Source organism: Sinocyclocheilus rhinocerous, unplaced genomic scaffold, assembly GCF_001515625.1.
Source record: "Sinocyclocheilus rhinocerous isolate Xijiao unplaced genomic scaffold, SAMN03320098_v1.1 scaffold726, whole genome shotgun sequence".
Taxonomy (NCBI): Eukaryota; Metazoa; Chordata; class Actinopteri; order Cypriniformes; family Cyprinidae; genus Sinocyclocheilus; species Sinocyclocheilus rhinocerous.
The window spans coordinates 129501-151376 of NW_015661868.1; the positions used below are offsets into that span (position 1 = coordinate 129501).

Sequence of the window (21876 nt, forward strand, 5' to 3'; positions counted from 1 at the left end):
GTAAGGTATTTTATTAAGGTAGAGTAAAGGTATACAGTATTGTTCTGAAAAAAGAATTAATGCGGTTTTGCATTAATATTACTGCTGCACTACTGTGTGTTGCATTTTACTTCTGAATATGTTCAAGGTTAAATATACTGTTGGGTAGTTTAATCTACAGCAATGCATCATGTTGTAAAAGACCATATTTTTAGTGTTGCGCTGTCCCAATTCTGGCTCCACCTATCCTGGCAGGATTGTCCTCTCATCAGCTCTCCTCTCGCACCGTTGCTATGCGACAGAGCGCTAATCGGGAACACCTGGTGGGAGATCCTGCTAAGGCGGAGCATCTCACGTACTTCGGAGGGTCCTTCGTGCACTTCGGAGGCCTGGCCTTCGAAGTGTGCGCACTTAACTTTGGGACACAGCTATCGTCTCACAACATACAGGCAGTAGGATGGCAATTTGGGCACATAATGTGTTGGCACATACTGTATGCCAATGAAACATTTAATGAGGAATAGTTCCCTCTCGAGAACAGTCTCTGGACATGGCGTTAACGCCTTGGGGACTCCCTTCCTTCCTAACCTACCTGAAATCTTATTGCACAATGCCAGTGAAGTTGCAACTCTCACTGGCCAATGCCAGCCAAGACGGCGAATAGGGGCGGGGCCCCCGCCACTATATAATGCGCCGTATTGGCAGCATAAGCTCAGAATCTTCCTTTCACACATCCTATCGAAGACAGCTGTGGAGAAAACGCAGAAAGACGGATTTCCCTCTCGGCGTTCCAGCATGTCCAACGTTTGCATGCTGTGTTTGGGACCCATCGAGGCCACGCACACTCACGAGTTCTGCATCTGGTGCCTGGGTCTCGCCCATGCGGAGGCAGCACTCACAGGGTCGGGCTGCCCGCACTGCGAAGAATTCTCAGTGCGGGTGCTTAGGGCCTGGAGGAACATCGCCCTCGGTGATTTCTCTCGGCAACGTCCCACCGCCGCCAGCGAGCCGCTGGTGGGACGACAGCCGCAGGTGAGTGACCGCGCAGAAAGGCGCAGTTCACCCCCCCCGCTCTCCGGTGTGCTTGGCAGAAGAGAGTCTTCAACCTGCCTCTGGCGCTTCTGAGATTATCTCGTTCGGTGCGGCAGGGGACGACGACGATCTTGACGAGGCGCTGTCCCTAACGGCGTCCGAGAAGGACTGGGCCCGCACTCCAGAGGAGCGCTCTGAATTGGAGGGACACGCTGCGTTCCAGGATGAGCTCGTCCGGATTCATACCAGGGCCGTGAGCGATCTCGGTCTAGAGTGGGAATCCCCCAACGAACCAGCTAAGAGCAAGCTGGATTCGTGGTTCCTTCACTCGGGCTGCCGAGCGGCCGCTCCGAGGAAGCGAGCCCTATTCCTCCCCAACTTGCACGACGAGGTTGCTAAGGCGTGGGCTGCGCCCCAATCGGCTCGCACTCACGCTGGCGGGTCGGAGATCTTCACTAAAGTCGACGGGGCAGAAGCTTGAGGATATACGCGCATTCCGCCCATCGAGGAATCCATCACCGCGGTACGCTGCCATCAAGGCCCTGCCGTCTGACCACACACGTTGCGGACAAAGCGTACGCCGCCTCAGGAGAAGCGATCTCAGCGCTGCACACGATGGCAGTGCTCCAAGTTTTTCAAGCACAGCTCCTGAAATCCCTGGACGAGGGTGGGGCGGATCCCGAGGCGTTTAAGGATCTACGTGCGGCGATGGATTTTGCACTTAAAGCCACAAAGAAGACGTACCAGGCGATCGGACGGAACATGGGCTACATGGTGGTCCTCCACTGGCATCTGTGGCTGACACTCACTGAGCTTAAAGGGTTAGTTCACCCAAAAATGAAAATTAGGCTGCGTTTTACTCACCCCGGAGGCATCCTAGGTGTATATGACTTTCTTCTTTCAGACGAATACAGTCGGAGTTATATTAAAAATAATCTTTCTTTTTTCAAGCTGTTTAATGCCACTCAGCGGGTGTTGCATTGCTTCAGTCCAAAAGAACTTGAATAAAAATCGCCCATCCATAAAAAAAAGTGTCTCACACGGCTCCGGGGGGTGAACAAAGGCCTTCTGTAGCGAATCGATGCGTTTTTGTAACAAAAAGAGCTCACAAAAAGAGCTTTTTTCTCCTCCTCCAGTGATAGCAGATTCACACTCGGCCGTGGAACCGTCAATAGAGTCGGGCTTGCAGCTTCCCCGTGTATCTGGCGAGGCTCACGTCCCTGTGGCCGGTGTCGGACCCCAGCAGCCGCGGCTCGCTCTCGACACCTCGCACATACGCACGTCCGTGTCGCTTAAACATTCAGCAGAAGGCTCGCGCTCCCCGTTGATCGGCGAGGCACGACCCTCGCTAACATACAGCGCTCCCATTCATCCCGTGAGCTTTCTGAATACGACCCCGGCATACAGCGGCGTTGTTCAGAATTCAGAGGACGAGGCGCCCCGCCCTCTGTGTCTTTTTGCGAGCGCATGGCGGTCCATTCCGGGCATTTCGGATTGGTTGCAGAACATAATAGAGAATGGCTACACGCTTCAGTTTCGGCGCAGACCACCCTGGTTCAATGGCGTGGTCATGTCGACAGTTCCGGCACACAACGTGCCGGTGCTGAGGCAAGAAATTCTCAATCTCCTCGCGAAACGCGCGATAGAAGTGGTCCTGCCAAGCGAGAGAGAGAGCGGGCTTTACAGCCGGTACTTTGTCGTTCAAAAGAAAGATGGTGGTCTCCGTCCAATCTTAGACCTGAGACCCATCAACCATGCATTATACAAACGCGCTTTCAAAATGACAACGCTAAAGCTGATACTCGCGCAGATTCGACCCGGAGATTGGTTTGCTTCGGTGGACCTGAAAGACGCATATTTTCATATCCAGATCGCCCCTTGTCACAGGCGCTTTCTGAGATTTGCGTTCGACGGCATAGCGTATCAGTTCACGGTGATGCCGTTCGGGCTAGCGCTGGCACCACGTACATTTACGAAATGTGTGGATGCAGCACTTTCCCCTCTGAGAGCAAGCGGAATATGCATACTGAATTATTTGGACGATTGGCTGGTCTTGGCCCATTCGGAGGATGTTCTCAACAGCCACAAACGCGCTCTGTTACTTCACCTGGAGAGGTTAGGTCTCTGTGTGAACAAACAGAAAAGCGTGTTATGCCCCAGCCAGTCAATCATGTATCTGGGGGTGCAGTTGGACTCAATCTCGATGAGAGCGCGTCTGAGCCAGGAGCGCATAGTAGATTTAATGTCCACTCTGAATGCATTCAGGCTGGGCCATCCCGTAGCACTGAAGGAATATCAGAGGCTCTTGGGGTGGATGGCGGCGGCCACGACGGTCTGTCACCTCGGTCGACTCTATATGCGCCCCCTCCAGATATGGCTGAAGACACAAGTACCGAGAAGGGCATGGAAAACGGGCCGTGCCCACGTTGTGGTCACTCGCAGATGCTTTAACGCGCTGAAACCATGGCGAAACCCCGACTTGTACCAACGCGGTGCCCAGATGGGTCTGGTCACGCGGCGGAAAGTGGTCACGACGGACGCGTCGACGACGGGCTGGGGAGCTCACTGCGACGGCGTACCGGCCTCGGGCTACTGGACAGAGTCGTAGAGAACGTGGCACATAAATCGCCTCGAGCTGAGAGAGGTCTTTTTGGCTCTTCGGAGTTTCCTCACGCAAGTCCGGGGGGCATCACGTGTTGATTCGCACGGACAACATGTCGGTGGTATCGTACATAAACCGTCAGGGCGGAGTACACTCGAGAGCCCTTTACAGACAGGCAGCATGCCTTTTGCTGTGGGCCGATCACCATCTGCTCTCCATTCGAGCAGCGCATGTTCCGGGCTGCCTGAACAGCGGCGCGGATATGCTATCGAGGGATGGGATTCCTCACAGAGAATGGAGACCGAACCCCGGGACAGTGAGGCTGATCTGGGAACGGTTCGGGAAAGCGGAGGTAGACTTGTTCGCGACAGAGGAGAACACGCATTGCCATCTGTTCTTCTCTCTGTCACGCTCTCCCCTAGGCGGGGACGCACTCACGATGCCGTGGCCGAATGCCCGTCTGTATGCACTCATCCCGTGAGCTTTCTGAACACGACCCCGGTATACAGTGGCACTTTCCCCTCTGAGAGCGAGCGGAATACACATATTGAATTATTTGGACGATTGGCTGCTCTTGGCCCATTCGGAGGATGTGCTCAACAGCCACAAACGTGCTCTGTTACTTCACCTGGAGAGTTTAGGTCTCTGTGTGAACAAACAAAAAAGCGTGTTACGCCCCAGCCAGTCAATCATGTATCTGGGGGTGCAGTTGGACTCGATCTCGATGAGAGCGCGTCTGAGTCAGGAGCGCATACGAGATTTAATGTCCGCTCTGAATGCATTCAGGCTGGGCCATCCCGTAGCACTGAAGGAATATCAGAGGCTCTTGGGGTGGATGGCGGCGGCCACGACGGTCTGTCACCTCGGTCGACTCTATATGCGCCCCCTCCAGATATGGCTGAAGACACAAGTACCGAGAAGGGCATGGAAAACGGGCCGTGCCCACGTTGTGGTCACTCGCAGATGCTTTAACGCGCTGAAACCATGGCGAAACCCCGACTTGTACCAACGCGGTGCCCAGATGGGTCTGGTCACGCGGCGGAAAGTGGTCACGACGGACGCGTCGACGACGGGCTGGGGAGCTCACTGCGACGGCGTACCGGCCTCGGGCTACTGGACAGAGTCGTAGAGAACGTGGCACATAAATCGCCTCGAGCTGAGAGAGGTCTTTTTGGCTCTTCGGAGTTTCCTCACGCAAGTCCGGGGGGCATCACGTGTTGATTCGCACGGACAACATGTCGGTGGTATCGTACATAAACCGTCAGGGCGGAGTACACTCGAGAGCCCTTTACAGACAGGCAGCATGCCTTTTGCTGTGGGCCGATCACCATCTGCTCTCCATTCGAGCAGCGCATGTTCCGGGCTGCCTGAACAGCGGCGCGGACGGGAAATTTCCCCGTGTCTGACATTCTGAATTTTTTGCAACAACGAATGGACGGGCGGCAGAATGCCCTCCACTCTTAAGGTTTATGTTGCAGCTATCTCTGCCTTTCACGCTGCTATCAACGGGCGCTCAGTGGGAAAACACGATCTAGTGACCAGATTTCTGAGAGGCGCGAGAAGACTAAAACCCTCTCGCCCTCCTACAGTGCCATCCTGGGATCTGGCTCTGGTGCTGGGGGCGCTAGCCCTTCCGCCCTTCGAGCCACTTCAGACTGTCGGCTTGAGGGAGCTCTCGCTTAAAACCGTGCTGCTGCTTGCCCTTGCTTCGGTCAATCGCGTGGGGGATTTGCATGCGCTCTCTGTGAATGTGGACTGCATGCAGTTTGGACCAGGTGATTGTAACGTCACATTCAAAACAAGATTGGGCTACGTGCCTAAATCGCTCTTGACACCGTTCAGAGCGCAAGTGGTGGCTCTTTCTGCTTTCACTCCAGAGGCGGAGACTTCACTGGATGCCGTCCCGAGTCAGGTGTTGTGTCCGGTGAGGGCTTTGCGAGTTTACATCCACCGCACGGCTCAGTTTCGGCAATCTGAGCAGCTGTTTGTATGCTATGGAGGCAGCGCCAAAGGGCAGCCTGTCTCCAAACAACGGCTATCACATTGTGTGGTCGACGCTATTGCCTTGGCATATTCCAGCCGGGGAATGGAATGTCCTATTGGTGTCAGAGCCCATTCAACGAGGGCGGTTGCCTCCTCGTGGGCGTGGACTAAGGGCGTTTCTATCAAAGATATTTGTATGGCGGCTGGATGGTCTTCGCAGAATACCTTCGCCAGATTCTACAATTTGGACGTGTGGTCATTAGCCTCACAGGTCCTGTCGGTGAGTACGACCCATGGTTCTACCTGCAACCACTAGCCGTTTGACTGTGCTGGTGGTTTCGACTAGGTCGTGTAAGGGGATCGGGGGCGGGGCCATCGTCATATTCAGACTGTGGCGCCCCCGGATGCGGCCGTTCTCTATGTGTGTATATTGTTGTTAGTATTGTGCCCGGCCTTGCCGCTCACATGCTTCGTTGCACTGTTATATTACATACTTGTATGCGTTTGACATGACGTCTTGGCTGGCATTGGCCAGTGAGAGTTGCAACTTCACTGGCGTTGTGCAATAAGATTTCAGGTAGGTTAGGAAGGAAGGGAGTCCCCAAGGCATTAACGCCATGTCTCGTTCCCGTCTCTCAGGGAACCGAGGTTACAACAGTAACCGGAGACGTTTTGTCAAAGCTAGTTTTCTAGAAGCAGACTAAAGGTTTGGACAAATATGTTGGACTACTGAGAATAGATATCTGAACTTTTTTTCACACACAGCACCTGAACAAGTATTTTATTATGCAGTTGCGCCTTTTGATGTGTTTTAGGTATTCCCATTTACTAAACCCTAAATGTAATTACAATTTTAATTGTTTATCAGTATTTGACCCATTACTCAAGTATTTGGTGTCTTTTCACAGTCAAATATAAAACATTTAAAAAAAAGAATGATCTGAATAACTAACTGCAAGTTTTTTGAAAACTACAGTTTTAAATGTACGTTAGTGACTAAGGTGGTTGGTGTGTGACGCCTTACCATCAAATATCCCGAGGTTAATCTTCCAATCCAGTCGCCCTTAACCAGTTGTTATTATTTTAGCGAGACTTAAGAAATAAATACTACAAATAAACAAAACAAAAAAAAAACATATTACTAAAAAATTTTAAAAATGTTGGATCATGCCATGGGATCCTCTCTGCTGTTTTGAAAAATGCTGTTCAATGATTATTCAATATAGTGTCGTCATAGTCACGGAGCCCGGGAACACAAGCAGATTTATTTTATATATATATATATTTTTTAACAATAAAATAAAAAATAAAATAAAAAAACATAGAGAATACATTTAAATATAATTAAAATGCATCAGGCAGATTGTGTAATTAACATTATGTGACAAAAAATGTGTCAGTTAATTAAGCAATAACTCATAGTATCATATTAGCAAGTGTAAAAACATGCACTTGACATTCTGGAGTTTAAAAAACGTGTATATTTTATGACTAATTTTGTTACATAAAAATAGTTTTAAAATTATAAACATACATATCTGCTGATACTGATATTATTTATATCTCACTTGAAGCCTATACTAAAGATTTGTTCAAGTGCAGTGCATTTGCTGGTGTCGCTGAAACGCGGTTTGTCCCTCTGTACTCGCCGTGAGCAGCTGATATGCAGGTCAAAGGTCCAGTGCAGCAGACAAGATGGATGTCAGCCAGGCAAAACAAGAGCATCTGCTCGCTTTAAAAGGTACTGCGGGTGTTTACTTTCTTACTAGAGTAACGTTACCGAGGGCGCAGCTGAATGTCTGAACAATGTTGCGGTTCATTCATAAATATCGCTGAAATCCCCGCTGTAGCTGTGAAGTGATCATCCCTGCTAGCTGCTAATGCTAATCATTTCTGCTGAGTACAGAAGAGACTCAATCTCAAATCTAACGTTACTGCAGCTCATTAAGTTTGTGCCACGGTACAATGTTTGCTTTTTTTTTTTTGTCCTTCAGAGTACGTTTCTTAAAAACAGTCTATTAATTTGCGTCTAGTAATTTTCTATTGAGTTGTCCTGTAGTAAACAAATGACAGGTGCTGTTTTGTATTATCAGACAAACAGCTCTCTGTCTTTTATTGAGTCTGTTATTGAGTTAGAGCAAAGAAAAGCAGTCGTGAATCTCTCTTGCGTACTGGGGATCTTTATAATCTCTTCTATGCTGAATGTCAAATAACCCTAAATCTGTCATGTAGGATTCTTGTGCATAATGTCTTTCAGATTGGCAAAGTGTATGAAGAACAATAAATGATTTTATTCTTGACGGTCGTTTTCATATTATATTTATATAGGTTGTATATTTAGTAGGTTAGAGAAACTAGTGTAAATTAACATAAACAAGCACATAAAAAAATAAATAAAAGTTATATTTTGCATAAAGGAAATGAAGCCTTTTTTTGGAACCTTTAAGAATTTTTGCTTTCTGACATTATTTTCTTGATAATTATTAACCCCTGCTCGTTTAAGGGGTCACGTTTGTGATCCTCAACAATCAAAACGGACTAAATATTCAGTAATATTTATGCTTTGATATTTTGTATTTTAAGGGTATTTCATGGTACTAGACAATACTCGCATCAAAATTATACACCGCTTTATTTCTTTATAAAAGCACAGATATTAGAAGAAAAAAAAAAGTAACATTGATGGAAGGCAGATTGGTGTTTGAACTTTGAAAGACCATTTAACTTTGTCTAACCATGTCAACATCCACATTTTTTTTCTTTGTGTGTGTGTGTTCATTTATTAGCAGGTACCACAAAAGTCACCAGGTTTCTTACTATTCCTAACTATTACAAAATATAAACTAAATGACTGAAGACCACCAGGCAATAAAGCGCAATTGTAGATACACATCATGATAGTGTTGTATTACCGAATTGAATTTCATGCGGATTTGAATCAGATTGATTATAGAGTATTATGTCTGGGTGATTTTCATTACTGTATGACATTTAGCTACATACAGGTTCTTGACTCATTGTCATCAAAAATGATTACAGAGTGCAAACAATCTTGTATAATCCCGCTACAGTAAAATATTATTCGATCTTCATTATTTGGTTCTTTATAGCTGAGGACTCGCAGAGATATGCATTTCAATGTCTTCCTGAATCTATATTTACATTATACTGAAAATACCAGTTTATTGCTTTGCTGGTCCTTGAATCAGTTACTGTAGAGTTGTTACTGTTACTCTTATGAACCTTAAATAAATCTAAGTATTGTAACAACTTCACATTAACAGTCTCTTGTTTCTCTCTCCAGTGATGCGGCTGACCAAACCTACACTTTTTACAAACATGCCAGTGACGTGTGAGGACAGAGATCTTCCAGGTACAATCCAGTGACAATTGAGCAATTGTGAGCAAATACACAATCATTGGTAAAAAAATAATTTCATAATTCATTAGTTAAATTAATTTGTCCTTTGGCCTGTGGCTCTGGTTCAGGCATCTCTGGTCTGAAGTATTATGTTGCAGCGTTTGTTGTTGTAATGCAACCAAGCGGCAACCTCCCGCTCTCTCTCGTGAAGCCAACAAGGAAGTGACTTAAACTGTAATTCATCAACAGGCCGCTAGAGGCTGGCTACAAAAGGGAGTCAATCCCATAGACTCCCCATGTTAAAACGCCCAACTTTACAGCAGAAAAAAACATGTTTACAGCCTGGTTCAAAAAATTATTTTGGTCTATATAGCTAATTTTGCCCTTCATGACAACTGAGCCTCTTTGCCCATCTTCGATTATCCGGGAGTGACGCGCGGTGACGCGCTGCCAAGATGGCGACGGCGGCCTCCGCCCACTTTTGAGCTTCAAAAACTCTCTTCGGTACCCTACGGGTGACGTCACGGACACTACGTCCATGTTTTTATACAGTCTATGAATGCAACACATCAGCCATTGCTGAGTCCAGTATTGAGCTTCTCTGAAAGCGTTTAGCAGCAGCTCTGTGAGATCCCGGGTATAATGCCTTCCCCAGGATGGCCTTGTGATAGATCAGCAGTTTGCAGTGTTTGTTTTCCCAATGGCTCTGAAAGCGATCTCTAGCAGCCGTGCTCCAGAGCCGCATGTCACTAAGACAGTTCTGAGTAGCACTTCTATATATAAAAGGGGCTGAAATATGTTCCCCTATAAATCAGCATGAATGAGATTGTAATGCTGGAAACATGAAGTGACTTTGTTATGCTTTTTTGTATAAGTAGTCAGCAGAAACATGGCTTGCAAACAGTTTGTTTGGTAATTGCTCATAATTTTATGATTTATACATGTTGATGTTATGTTTGTCATACAGGAGATGTTATACATCTGGAGATTTATACATGGTGGCAATTTACGGCCTGTGACCTACATGTCAAAAATGGCTTCCTAGGCATAAATGAGAGAGAGATGAAACGATCGATTGATTTAGATGTATAGAGTGATCTAAATCTAAGCGCTGACTGTCTCTCAAGAGGTTTTACAGCTCAGCATATCACATGTCTACAGGTGATTTGTTTGTACGACTCATGAAAGACGATCCATCGACCGTAAAGGGGGCTGAAACACTAATCCTTGGGGAAATGCTCACGCTGCCACAGAATTTTGGGTAATGTTTGTTTAATAAAATCAAATTATATGCATATCGATAACTGAAAAGATTTGTTTATGAGTTCATGGCACTTTCCACGAACATGGTACACTTTAGTGTTTCTTGACTTTTTAAAATATTTAGAGGCAAAATATCTTTTGCCTCTAAAATTCTATTATTTATAATTAGAACTATTAGATTTGTTTGATTAACTATAATCTAAAAAATAAAATTAACGTTCATTATAATCTAGTTTAAAACACATCAAATGTCTGTATTCTCCATCCCAAATCAGAAAATTTGCACTTTTCTAGCAAAATAAAGTAAACAAATAATGCTAGAAATTTGCAAATGTAATGCATTTGTTATAGTATTTATTCATCTTTGCTAAATTTACTTTTAAAAATTACTGTTAAAAATACAATTATTTATTGTTAATTCAGTTCAACTTTTTAAGTCCATGAAATAACATTAACAAAATTTTTAATACATTTTTTTTTTTTAAATATCTTAGCTAATGTTGAAATTAACATTTAAGTTTTAATGAAGTTTTTAAAAATGCTTTAGAAGTATTTTTTATTGTTAGTTATTGCTAATGTCAACAAATAGAACCGTATTGCAAAGTGTTACAAAAAATGGCAAAATGACAGAAATGAAGTATACAGTTTACAAAAATCACAAACATTACACGAAAAGAATAGAAATAAATTAGCTCATAAAGTATTTCAGCTGAGCTCCCGAGGTTAATGACAAACATTTCCTGCAGGTTAAGTCCTATTCGTGGAAAGTGCCACATGCCCATGTGAATCTCTCAGTGCTCCAACGATTCGAAATATGCATTCTCTCCATTTCCTGTACAGAAATATTTTCCTTGGCGAGACCTTCTCCAGTTACATCAGCGTGCACAACGACAGCAATCAAGTAGTCAAAGATATTCTTGTGAAGGTAACGGCTCGTGGGAAGTGATCGAGTATCTCCTGCAGCTGTGGCAGCTGTTTTGATATCACATGATTCTCTCCTCTCACAGGCGGACCTGCAGACGAGCTCTCAGAGGTTAAATTTATCTGCTTCAAACTCTGCCGTTTCAGAGCTCAAGCCCGAGCGCTGCATTGATGATGTCATCCATCACGAGGTCAAGGAGATTGGGACACACATGTACGTGACTTCTGATGGCCTAAACATTCAAAGCCTTTAGTTCTTAGTAATGCAATGCAGGTTTGCACGAATATAATAAAGGTTATGACAGTTTTTAAATCCAGTGTTGTTATTGTTAACGAAAATTTAAAGTATTCAAAATAATTTTTGAAATAAAATGGTTTGTATTAATATAATAAAGGTTTCTAATCAAATAATGATAGTTTGTGAATCTAGTGTTGTTATTGTTAACTAAAAGTATTTAAATTATTTTTAGTCATCTATATAGAGCTGAAATAAAATAAAAAATAAATGTTAAAAAAACCTGACTGAAAACTAACTGAAGCAAATAAGCTTAAAGTACTAATTAACTGAAACTAAAACTGTAATAAAAAAATGCAATTAAAGCCAAACAGAAATATGAAAAACTAATACAAATTGCAAGAGCACTTAATAAAATGACTAAAATGTAAATTAAAATTAAATAGAAAACTGAAAATATAAAATATAGACTTCAAAATCTTAATAAATAATACTTGCACACTCAACACACTAAATAATGCACTCCCAGATCTAACCAAACCCACTTTTCACAATCCAATCAATTCTACATGGGAAAATTCAAGTCCCCCAGTGTTTTTTTTTTTTTTTTTTTGGCTTTATATCTCTATGGAAGCCCGTTTCCACCACTGAATAAAAAAAATAAAACAAGGTAATTGTGACTTTTCTCACAATTCTGACTTTTTTTCTCGGAATTGCGAGTTTATATCTCGCAATTCTGACTTTCTTTTTTTCTCACAATTGTGAGTTCATATCTCTCAATTATGACTTTTTTTCTCAGAATTGTGAGTTCATATCTCGCAATTGACTTTTTTTCTCAGAATTGCGAGTTATAAAGTCAGAATTGCGAGATATGAACTCACAATTCTGAGAAAAAAAGTCAGAATTGTGAGATAAAAAGTCGCAATTAACTTGTTTTATTTTTTATTCAGTTCTCACAATTCTGACTTTATAACTCGCAGTTTTGATTTTATATCACACAATTCTGAGAAAAAAAGTCAGAATTGTGAGATGAAAAAGTCGCAATTACCTTGTTTTATTTTTTATTTAGTGGCGGAAACAGGCTTCCATATGTTTCCGCCACTGAATAAAAAAATTTTAAAAAAGGTAATTGCAACTTTTTATCTCACAATTCTAACTTTTTCTCAGAATTGCGAGTTTAAATCATGCAATTCTGAGAAATAAAGTCAGAATGGAGTGATATTCTATAATTGAGCGATTTTATCAGAATTGCGAGTTTATATCTTGCAATTGTGACTTTCTCAGAATTGCGAGTTTGTTTCTCGCAATTCTGACTTTATAACACATTTGCGAGTTAAGTCAGAATTGTGAGATATAAGCTCTCAATTCTGAGCACATGTAAGTGTTTTTCCCCTCAGAATTGGACTTTATAACTTGCAATTGTGAGAAAAAAGTCAGAATTGCGAGTTCATATCACGCAATTGTTATTAAAAAAAGTCAGAATTGTGAGATAAAAAGTCGCAATAACCTTTTTTTTTTTTTTTAATTCAGTGGTGGAAACGGCCTTCCATACCTATAACTACTTGAAGGTTATAATTATGTGACATTACTGAAACCAAATGCATTGCAAATGCTGTTACATGCTGCGACAATTATGTTGCTACCAAAAACATTTTAAGATGTGTGTACAAAATGCTGTTGTCCTCACCATATATGTTTATCATCTGATTCCAGCTTGGTCTGTGCCGTTAGTTACACCACTCAGACTGGAGAGAAGCTTTACTTTAGAAAGTTCTTCAAATTTCAGGTGAGTTTATTTCCTCCTCCGCTCAGTCATTCTGCGCTGTGATTGGACGCCGGCTCCACGCATCACTTGTAAACCATTTCGCACAGAGCCGAGACTTAATTTACACTAAAGCTTGACATTTGAACTCCAGTATGAGATCTTGTGCTGCTCGGTGCATCAGAAGATAGTCAGCAGAGTGTTGTATTGAAGAACTAAAGCCACGTCATTGAAAACAGTCTTGAGTTGTGCGATAAATTGAATTTTACATGGATTCTGTTGAGGTAGGATCAAACTGCAGCTCAAACTTCAGTTTTAACTCTATTTTGAACCAGGTTCTCAAGCCTCTAGATGTAAAAACCAAATTCTACAATGCTGAGGTAAGTTTAGTTTACATTGATATGTGTTTTTATAACGTTTAAAGAATTATGCCTAAGCAAATTACACACTTATTGTTTATAGTATTTTTCAAGGTCATACTGTTTAACCTTCTTTTCTGCACTGCCTCGCTGCTTATGAAATAATTTATAGTGAGGCTATGCTTTTTAAGAACCCATTTTATACATTTTTATTTGATATCTCTTTTAGTAGTGTGTGTGTGTGTTTGGAAGCCCGTTTCCGCCACTGAATAAAAAATAAAACAAGGTAATTGCGACTTTTTATCTTCATATCTCGCAATTAGGACTTTTTTTCTCAGAATTGCGAGTTATGAAGTCAGAATTGCGAGATATAAACTTTTTTTTTCTCGCAATTGCGAGTTTATATCTCGCAATTCTGACTTTCTTTTTTTCTCAGAATTGCGAGTTATGAAGTCAGAATTCCGAGATAAAAAGTCGCAATTACCTTGTTTTATTTTTTATTTAGTGGCGGAAACGGGCTTCCATAGTGTGTGTGTGTGTTTCATTCATAATTAGTTGTTTTGTTCACATTTACGCTGCCTCAAAAAGAAAACTGACATTGTCATTTTCTGGTGCATGTAACCTTCACTTCTCTAATGTTTATTTTTGTGTTTTATTCCTCCATTAGAGTGACCTCAGTTCAGTGGTAATTGTTTTCCCTTCTCATCGCAACTCCTTTTTTCAGCATAACCTGTTTCTTTCCTTCTCTTTAAAGTCTTTTGAAACAAGCAAGAAGAAAACATGAGAAAAGTATTTCAATATTCAATAATTCATGAATTATTATCCCATTAGTAAAACTTTTTTTTTATACTTTATTTGCCATTTTTTGCCATTATTGCCATAACCTTTATTGGATAAAATGTTAAATGTTACTTTGTTATCATTTGGAAAGGGTTTAGAAAGGTTACACTACCTATAACAGTAGCCTAAAAAAGGCCTAAATAGGTATTTGGCTATAAAGGTTTAATTAATATTAATATTAACCAGTAGCCCGAGAGGCCAAGGTGACACCAACAGACAGAGCAAAAAGCTACAGTAACTAACATTTATTTTTACACAATATGTTCTCAAAGTTTAAAACATTCTTGAGATGTATTTATTTGGATGTTTTAATTTAGTGGAAAAAAGTTATCATGTTTTATTGGCCAAATAATGCTGATAATCTCAGAGTCTGAAAGTGAGATGAGAGAAATATTTTCCTTCTGTTTTCCTTGGCTTGTTTCCTCTCAGTGCTTTTGCTTCTTCACCGCTCACTCATCTGACCAGCGCTGAACTAAATCAATTATACATGTCTGACTCTGGAGAAAACAGATACTCACTCTTGTTTTCTTAGACTGGGAGAAGTTGATGCTTGTTTTTTTATTGATTTGCTGTTTTCTTTGACAGATTTCAAACGTTTCGCATACCACCATGTACGCTCTCTTATATTTCATTAGTATCAATTGTAATGGAGTAAAGAGTTTAAAGAGATGCCTAATTAGTCTAATTGCAAATGCATACTTTCAAAATTGTTGTTGTTGTTTTTTATTATTGAATTAATCAGGCTTGGCATGGGATCTTTGCTTCATGCTGTAACAATAACAATACTGAACTAACCTCCACTTGTAATACCAACTCAAAATAATACTAATCTACCGGCCGGAGATCAACTGGGCAAACAGCTGCTTTATTTGTCTCTCTGCAAAAATTCAACAAATTTCTCTTGAACTTGCCTGAAGAGCTTGATTTGATGGGCCGCATTCAGAGACTTTTACATGATAATGATTCAACTTCAGCGACACTCAGATCTGAAATCATAGTAACTATGAACACACACTTTTAGTTGATATTTAATGGTAACTGTAATTATTCATTTGCATTACGTCTTTATGTGGAGCCCTTCAAATAAAGTATCTCTCCAGGATATTGTGTATAAAATATAAATGTACATACAGTACAGTCCTGCATGAAATCTTATCAGGACTTAATAAATAATTGGATCTCAGCAGCCGGTCTGATTTGATGCTTTTGACCTTTGACCCTACAGACGGATGAGGTGTTTCTAGAGGCACAGATCCAGAACATCACTACATCCCCAATGTTCATGGAGAAAGTCTCTCTGGAACCTTCTATGATGTACAACGTCACTGAGCTCAACAATGTGTCTGCTGGCAGTGATAGGTAACCTTTTCATATACATGTACCATTGGCTGGATTTTGTCCATATATTTGTGATATACATGACTGTTCAGAAGTTTGGGATTAGTATTTTTTTTTTTCCAGTAAGGATGCATTAACTTTATAAAGAAGACATTTGTTACAAATGTTCCAAATATTTCTATTTCAAATAAATTCTGTTCTTTTGAACTTTCTTTCCTTAAAAAAATCCTGGGGAAAAAAAAAGTATGACTGTTTCCACAAAAATATGAAGCAGCACAACTGTTGTCAACATTGACAATAATCAGAAATGTTTCTTGAGCAGTAAATCAGTATATTAGAGTGATTTCTGAAGGATCATGTGACACTGAAGACTGGAGTAATGATGCTGAAAATTCAGCTTTGATCACAGGAATAAATACAATTTTAATATATATTAACATAGAAAACAGCCTTGGTGAGCATATAAGAGATTTATTTAAAAAAATATACTGACTCCAACTTTTGAACAGTAGTGTAGGTAAATAAAGGAGTGTTTTGGGTTGAATACAGTTTGTGACATTAAATTTGTGACATCTTGTCCATTACCACAGAAATAATGCTGGCTTGTCCCTCAGATTGTAAAAATGAACAAAAATCATGTTTACAGTAATGCACTTACAATGGACGTCTGTGGAGCAAGATACTGCAACATTAAAATGCACAGTTTTAAACATTATTTGTTTTAAAATAAGACTAGAGACAAAATTATAGTCGTTTGTTCAAAAATATGAGCTTCACAAATCTTCTTTTAAAGGGTTCATATGATGCGATTTCAAGTTTTCCTTTCTCTTTGGAGTGTTACAAGCTACAACGCGTAAAAAAACAGTATAAGTCATTATAATGCGTAATTATGTCCCCACTGGATGCAACAAATGCCTCGTTTATAATGGGTTTTAATGTTTTTGTCTCGTCGCTCCGGCCGGGACACGGCATCACAGTATGGTAAGGGGCGTAACATTTCCGTCACACGCTTGAGGTATTCGGCCAATCACAACGCACTGGATAGCTGGCCAATCAGAGCACACCTCACTTTTCAGACCGATGAGCTTTGTAAAAATCGACGCGTTTCAGAAAGGCGGGGCATAGAGGAGAAACAATAATGTACAGTATGTGGAAAATAATGTGTTTTTTTAACCTTAAACCGCATAAACGCATTGCATTACACCAAATACACAAAATGATGTTCTTTTTAGCAGCATCATATGACCCCTTTAATCACTCTTGGCCCATAGACTTATATAGTAAGTGCATTGCTGTAAATCAGACAATTGTTTGCTTTGTCCACCCTATTGTTCAGGGTAGAAGTAAGCTATTTTCTGTAAATATGATTTCTGATTCCTTAGATAAATAACTAGAAGAATGTTGCTCTACAAATCAGTGTTTATGATTATGATGAAAAATTAATATGATAACAAATACCAGTTTGCAGTATCTGATATACTGATGGACAAAACAGAATGATTGTGCTATTGACTTGATTTTGCCCACAAATATTCAGTAGTGGTAAATGTGACAGCACCTTTAAATGGTTCGGCAACACCGATGTTGGCGTTACACTTATGTGCAACTTTTTCTTCTGTCTCTACAGCGAGTCAACGTTTGGGAGGATGTCGTATCTGCAGCCGCTGGACACGAGGCAGTATTTGTACTGTTTGAAGCCCAAGCCAGAGTTTGCGGAGAAGGCTGGGGTCATCAAGGGAGTGACGGTGATCGGCAAACTAGACATTGTGTGGAAAACCAACCTTGGGGAGAGAGGACGTCTACAGACCAGCCAACTCCAGAGAATGGTGCGCTGGATTTAGCGTGGATAAAAAAAATTAATAATAAAGACTTGCAGGAATTCAGTGTATTTAATCAGATGAATTATGTCATCAGTCCTTTCCACACAAATCAGCAAGAAAGTGTTTGTGGATTATGCAGAACACATTTCATTCCAGTGTTGGAGAAAGTTACTTTTAAAAGTAATCCATTACAATATTGCCTTACTTCATGAAAAAGTAACTAATTGCGTTACTTAGTTACTTTTTATGAAAAGTAATGCATTACTTTCTAGGGATGCACCGAATGTTCGGCAACCGAAATTGCGAATAAGCGAAAAGACCGAATAAATTGAACCGAACAATGACGAGAGAGGCGTGCACTAATGCAGCAAAGCATTTAAATCTGTCCGAGAAAGATGCTAAAATCATTACAAGCACCGACAGCGAGAGGCTGTTTAGTACTGCATCTCATGTCTTCGATGAGAAGAGGAAGGGGTGGTTGCTGCTGGTTACTGTATGATGATTGAAATCGCGAAATGGCCTTAAACGATTAGTAAATAAACTGCAGAATGTAATGTTTTCTAATACAGGCACGGATTGTATTCAAACAGCGCTGCACGAGCTCGCAGCACCAGGGTTCACAGTCCAAAGCACGAGGAAAATCTGCGCTGATACAGTGTTACTTGCCAGTTGCTCAGTCACATTTTGATGCATTTTTACAAGGCATGGATGTGACAATGTGATGCGTGCAACAACCGTCTTCCCAAATTCTTAATGAGAATCATTTATAAAGTTGCTGTTGTCAACAAAAAGAAGCACTGAAGACTTCCTGGGGGTTTCCGCCAAAATAAAAACTCCATCAACATTCATAAATGTTAGCATTGTAATTTTACTGTTGTTCTGTAAAATAAAATAAAATAAAAAAGTGAAACAATAATAATGATGATAATAATTACAACAGCTATATTAATACTAGTGCTGTCAGACGATTAATCGCGATTAATCGCAGCCAAAATAAAAGTTTTTGCTTACATAATATGTGTGTATTGTGTATATTTATTATGTATATATAAATACACACACATACAGCATATATTTTGAAAATATTTACGTGTACATTTATATTAATATAATTGATATAATGTATGAATATATTTAATATATAAACGTAACATTTTCCTTAAATATATACATGCATGTGTGTGTGTGTGTTTATATATACATAATAAATATAGACAGTGCACACACATATATTATGTAAACAAAAACTTTTGTTTTGGATGCGATTAATCGCGATTAATCGTTTGACAGCACTATTAATACATTTATTATAACATTCACACATAGTGTTCAAATCTGTTAATAGATTTGTATCTATCTGTGGGATCTGAAATATATTCTAATGTTTTAAAAGAAGTCTCTTCTGTTCAGCATGTCTGCATTTATTTGTACAGTAAAAAATACATGCCTGATTCAAGAAGGGGGTCTCATTATTTTACTTATTCATTTTAAGTGAAGTTGTGCTTTGTTGGTATAATGTCTGCTAGAATGTTAAATAAATGTTCAGTGTTAAGTAAATATTTTTCTTTGAAAAGACAAAAGAGTAAAGGCAAAATTTGGGTATTTAATTTATGCGATGGTGAAAAAATTATACATGGGGGGGACCGTGTTCGGCCTTTTTGTTCGGCTTCGGTCAAGAATTTTAATTTCGGTGCATCCCTATTACTTTCCATAAAAAGTAACTAAGCAACATTACTTTTTGTCATCTGAGCGGGGCTTGCTTAGTTTTTGAATAACAAAAAACCCAAATATTATATTCTTGGCAACTCTCAATTTCTCTCAACACGGGGACAGGAGAGCTGTCAGCCAATAAATTGGAAAACAAAGTAACTCAAGAAAAAGTAGCTCAGATATTTATTGTAAATTTAAAAGTAATGAATTACTAGTCACTTGAAAAAGTAATCTGATTACATAACTCATGATACTACTCATGTGTTCCCCCCTCTTCTCTTCTAGGCTCCTGGTTACGGTGACGTCAGGCTTTCTCTCGAGTTGATCCCAGACACGGTCAGTCTAGAGGAGCCCTTCGACATCACCTGTAAAATCACAAACTGCAGGTAAGAGCACTGTTGTGCGTCTGTCTGTGTGCTCGTACTGTAATCGGTGAGTGTTATCCGCTGGTTTGTTTGCTGTCAGTGAGAGGACCATGGATCTGGTGCTGGAGATGTGTAACACTCGCTCCGTTCACTGGTGTGGGGTGTCAGGCAGACAGCTGGGGAAACTCAGCCCCAGCGCTTCCCTCTCCATTCCTCTCAAACTACTGTCCTCCGTCCAGGGTTTACAGGTACGCCAAACTCAGACATCATCAATGGGCTTTTTTCATGCATTTATAGCAAAGGCTTAAAAAACTGCTTTTCAGTCCACAGGATGTTGAAATGAAATCTGAATTAGAAAGGCAATAGGATTTTACTGAATTATAATTCTAAAAAACTCAATGCAGTCAGTCACACAACCGAGGAATTTCATTAGTCTAACAGAAATTATGCAACAGCTGTAACAATATAATAACTACATTTCAATTATAAAAGTATAAATTGTAACTATGCCTATTTATTTTCAACTGAATCAAGATATTTCTCTAAAATGACAATACTTTTTTTTTTTCTAAAGCGCTGCAAAATGTCCATCACATTGTTTTCAGAATAGTTATTGCGAAACATAATTAGGCGATACATTTTGCTCTTCTACAATGACTCATGAATAGAAAATTAATTTCTTAAATATAATGAAATCAAATAAATACACATTTCTGTAGGTGATATTTTAAACATTGATTATTACTATCATCAAATGTTTCAGAAAAAAAAAAAGTTTTATGTATGCTAATAACATGTTTATGAGTATTCATATAGAAAAATGCTGTATATTTTAAAAATGACAGCAATTATATGAATTTCTGTAATTTCTTTATAAGCATTGAATTCAATTTTAATTATGTATTAAATGTTTTCAAAATATTATGTACTATATATAAATGATTCTGTGTCCTGTTTACTACTTGAATGCAAATTAATTTAGGAACTTATTTAATATTTAGCAACTTTGCATGTGAAATGACTGACAACACCTGCTATAACATGCCAAGAGCTTAGCCAATCATAACAACCATGTCATTTAAAGATTCTCTTAAAGGTACAGTGTTTAAAAAAAATGGGATCAGAGAAAATGTGGCATATGATTACCGAAACGATCGTGTAAAATTAAATAAAATAAATATTTAGGTGCAATAATCATCATAACTGGGGTACTGGAATACAATAAAATAACATAAAAGTGTAGCATATGACCTCTTTAAAAACTAGATTTTTTTTCCCCCTCATTTCTGTTTTTTTTTTTTTAGAGCATATCAGGACTGAGGCTAACAGACACCTTCCTGAAGAGGACGTATGAATATGATGACATCGCACAGGTCTGTGTGGTGTGTCCGTACACCAGTCCAGAGAGCTGAAACCCTGTGGCATTTTGCACTGTGTCAATGGACCAACTCCCATCTGTCCTGCATCTATTAATATAACACCTTCTGCTCTTTACCTTAAAGCTTGCTGTTTTAAAATGTCATTTTTAAGCCCTTAATCATGATTTTAACTGTCTTGTCAATGTTTATTAGAGTATCTGATTTTAACAGTACTTAAGTATTTTACACGTACAAATTGTAGGCTCAAAGATGCATTAGTCCTCGACAACTAAGAGAAATGCCAGTGAAAACGAAGAAACAGTCGATTTGTGAGGAGAGTAATCCACGTTTATTTTCTAAAATCGAAAATGAAACTGAACACCTCAAAACAAGGCGTCTACAAACACTTAAGTCTCATTTAAGTTCAAGTACTCAAACGGGCGTAAGTCAACCAGTATCCTTCAAAAAGGCCTCAGCTATGTCCTCATCTTATATATGAAACATCTGGGATTCACAACTACCTGCTAATGCACTCATATTTGCCTTGTTGGCAAGTTTGGTGAAGTAAGGGCAAAAAATGCACATGCTGTAGTACCGTCAAAGTCTTGTAGATGGCGATATCATTTCTTTTGTAGCAGAAATAAACTGCTACAGAAAAAGTTAGGTGTCATGGGTGTCATGCCAAGTAACTGCACTACTCATCACAAATGTATTGGAGAAAAGAGTACATATGCTTACTCAACTTACTCAAAAAGAAGAGAGTAAAAGATACTAATATCTTCAATACTAAGTCGCCAAAAAGATACTACCATATTGACCCGAATATAAGACGATGTTTTTTTCTTGGAAATACATCTGAAAAAACGCGGTAGTCTTATATTCAGGGTCTAGACTTTGACATGTCAATAATACACCCACAACAATAGGTGGCGCCAAATACGCATAAAA

At 40.2% G+C, this 21876-nt stretch overlaps 1 protein-coding gene across 2 annotated transcripts; it reads left to right on the plus strand.

The window, feature by feature from the left end:
* The first annotated feature begins 7207 nt into the window (after positions 1 to 7207).
* trappc13 (trafficking protein particle complex subunit 13) lies at positions 7208 to 21117 on the plus strand. 2 transcript variants are annotated; one of them, XM_016536193.1, is made up of 13 exons: positions 7208 to 7337; positions 8901 to 8969; positions 10119 to 10218; positions 11061 to 11145; positions 11228 to 11355; positions 13090 to 13162; positions 13474 to 13518; positions 14165 to 14182; positions 15563 to 15696; positions 17303 to 17501; positions 19491 to 19591; positions 19671 to 19818; positions 20875 to 21117. In XM_016536193.1, the coding sequence occupies exons 1-13, from the start codon at positions 7292 to 7294 to the stop codon at positions 20980 to 20982; spliced, it is 1254 nt and encodes a 417-aa protein (XP_016391679.1). In that variant the 5' UTR covers positions 7208 to 7291; the 3' UTR covers positions 20983 to 21117. The 2 variants fall into 2 exon arrangements, with proteins under 2 accessions (XP_016391679.1, XP_016391680.1); XM_016536194.1 differs by lacking the exon at positions 14165 to 14182.
* The last annotated feature ends 759 nt before the right edge of the window (positions 21118 to 21876 follow it).

Bases quoted from the DNA above. Each gene is read 5' to 3' on its own strand.
- trappc13 (XM_016536193.1), top strand. From the start codon at position 7,292: ATGGATGTCAGCCAGGCAAAACAAGAGCATCTGCTCGCTTTAAAAG. The intron at 7,338-8,900 runs GTACTGCGGGTG...TTCTCTCTCCAG, and splicing joins GCATCTGCTCGCTTTAAAAG to TGATGCGGCTGACCAAACCT. The intron at 8,970-10,118 runs GTACAATCCAGT...ACATGTCTACAG, and splicing joins TGAGGACAGAGATCTTCCAG to GTGATTTGTTTGTACGACTC.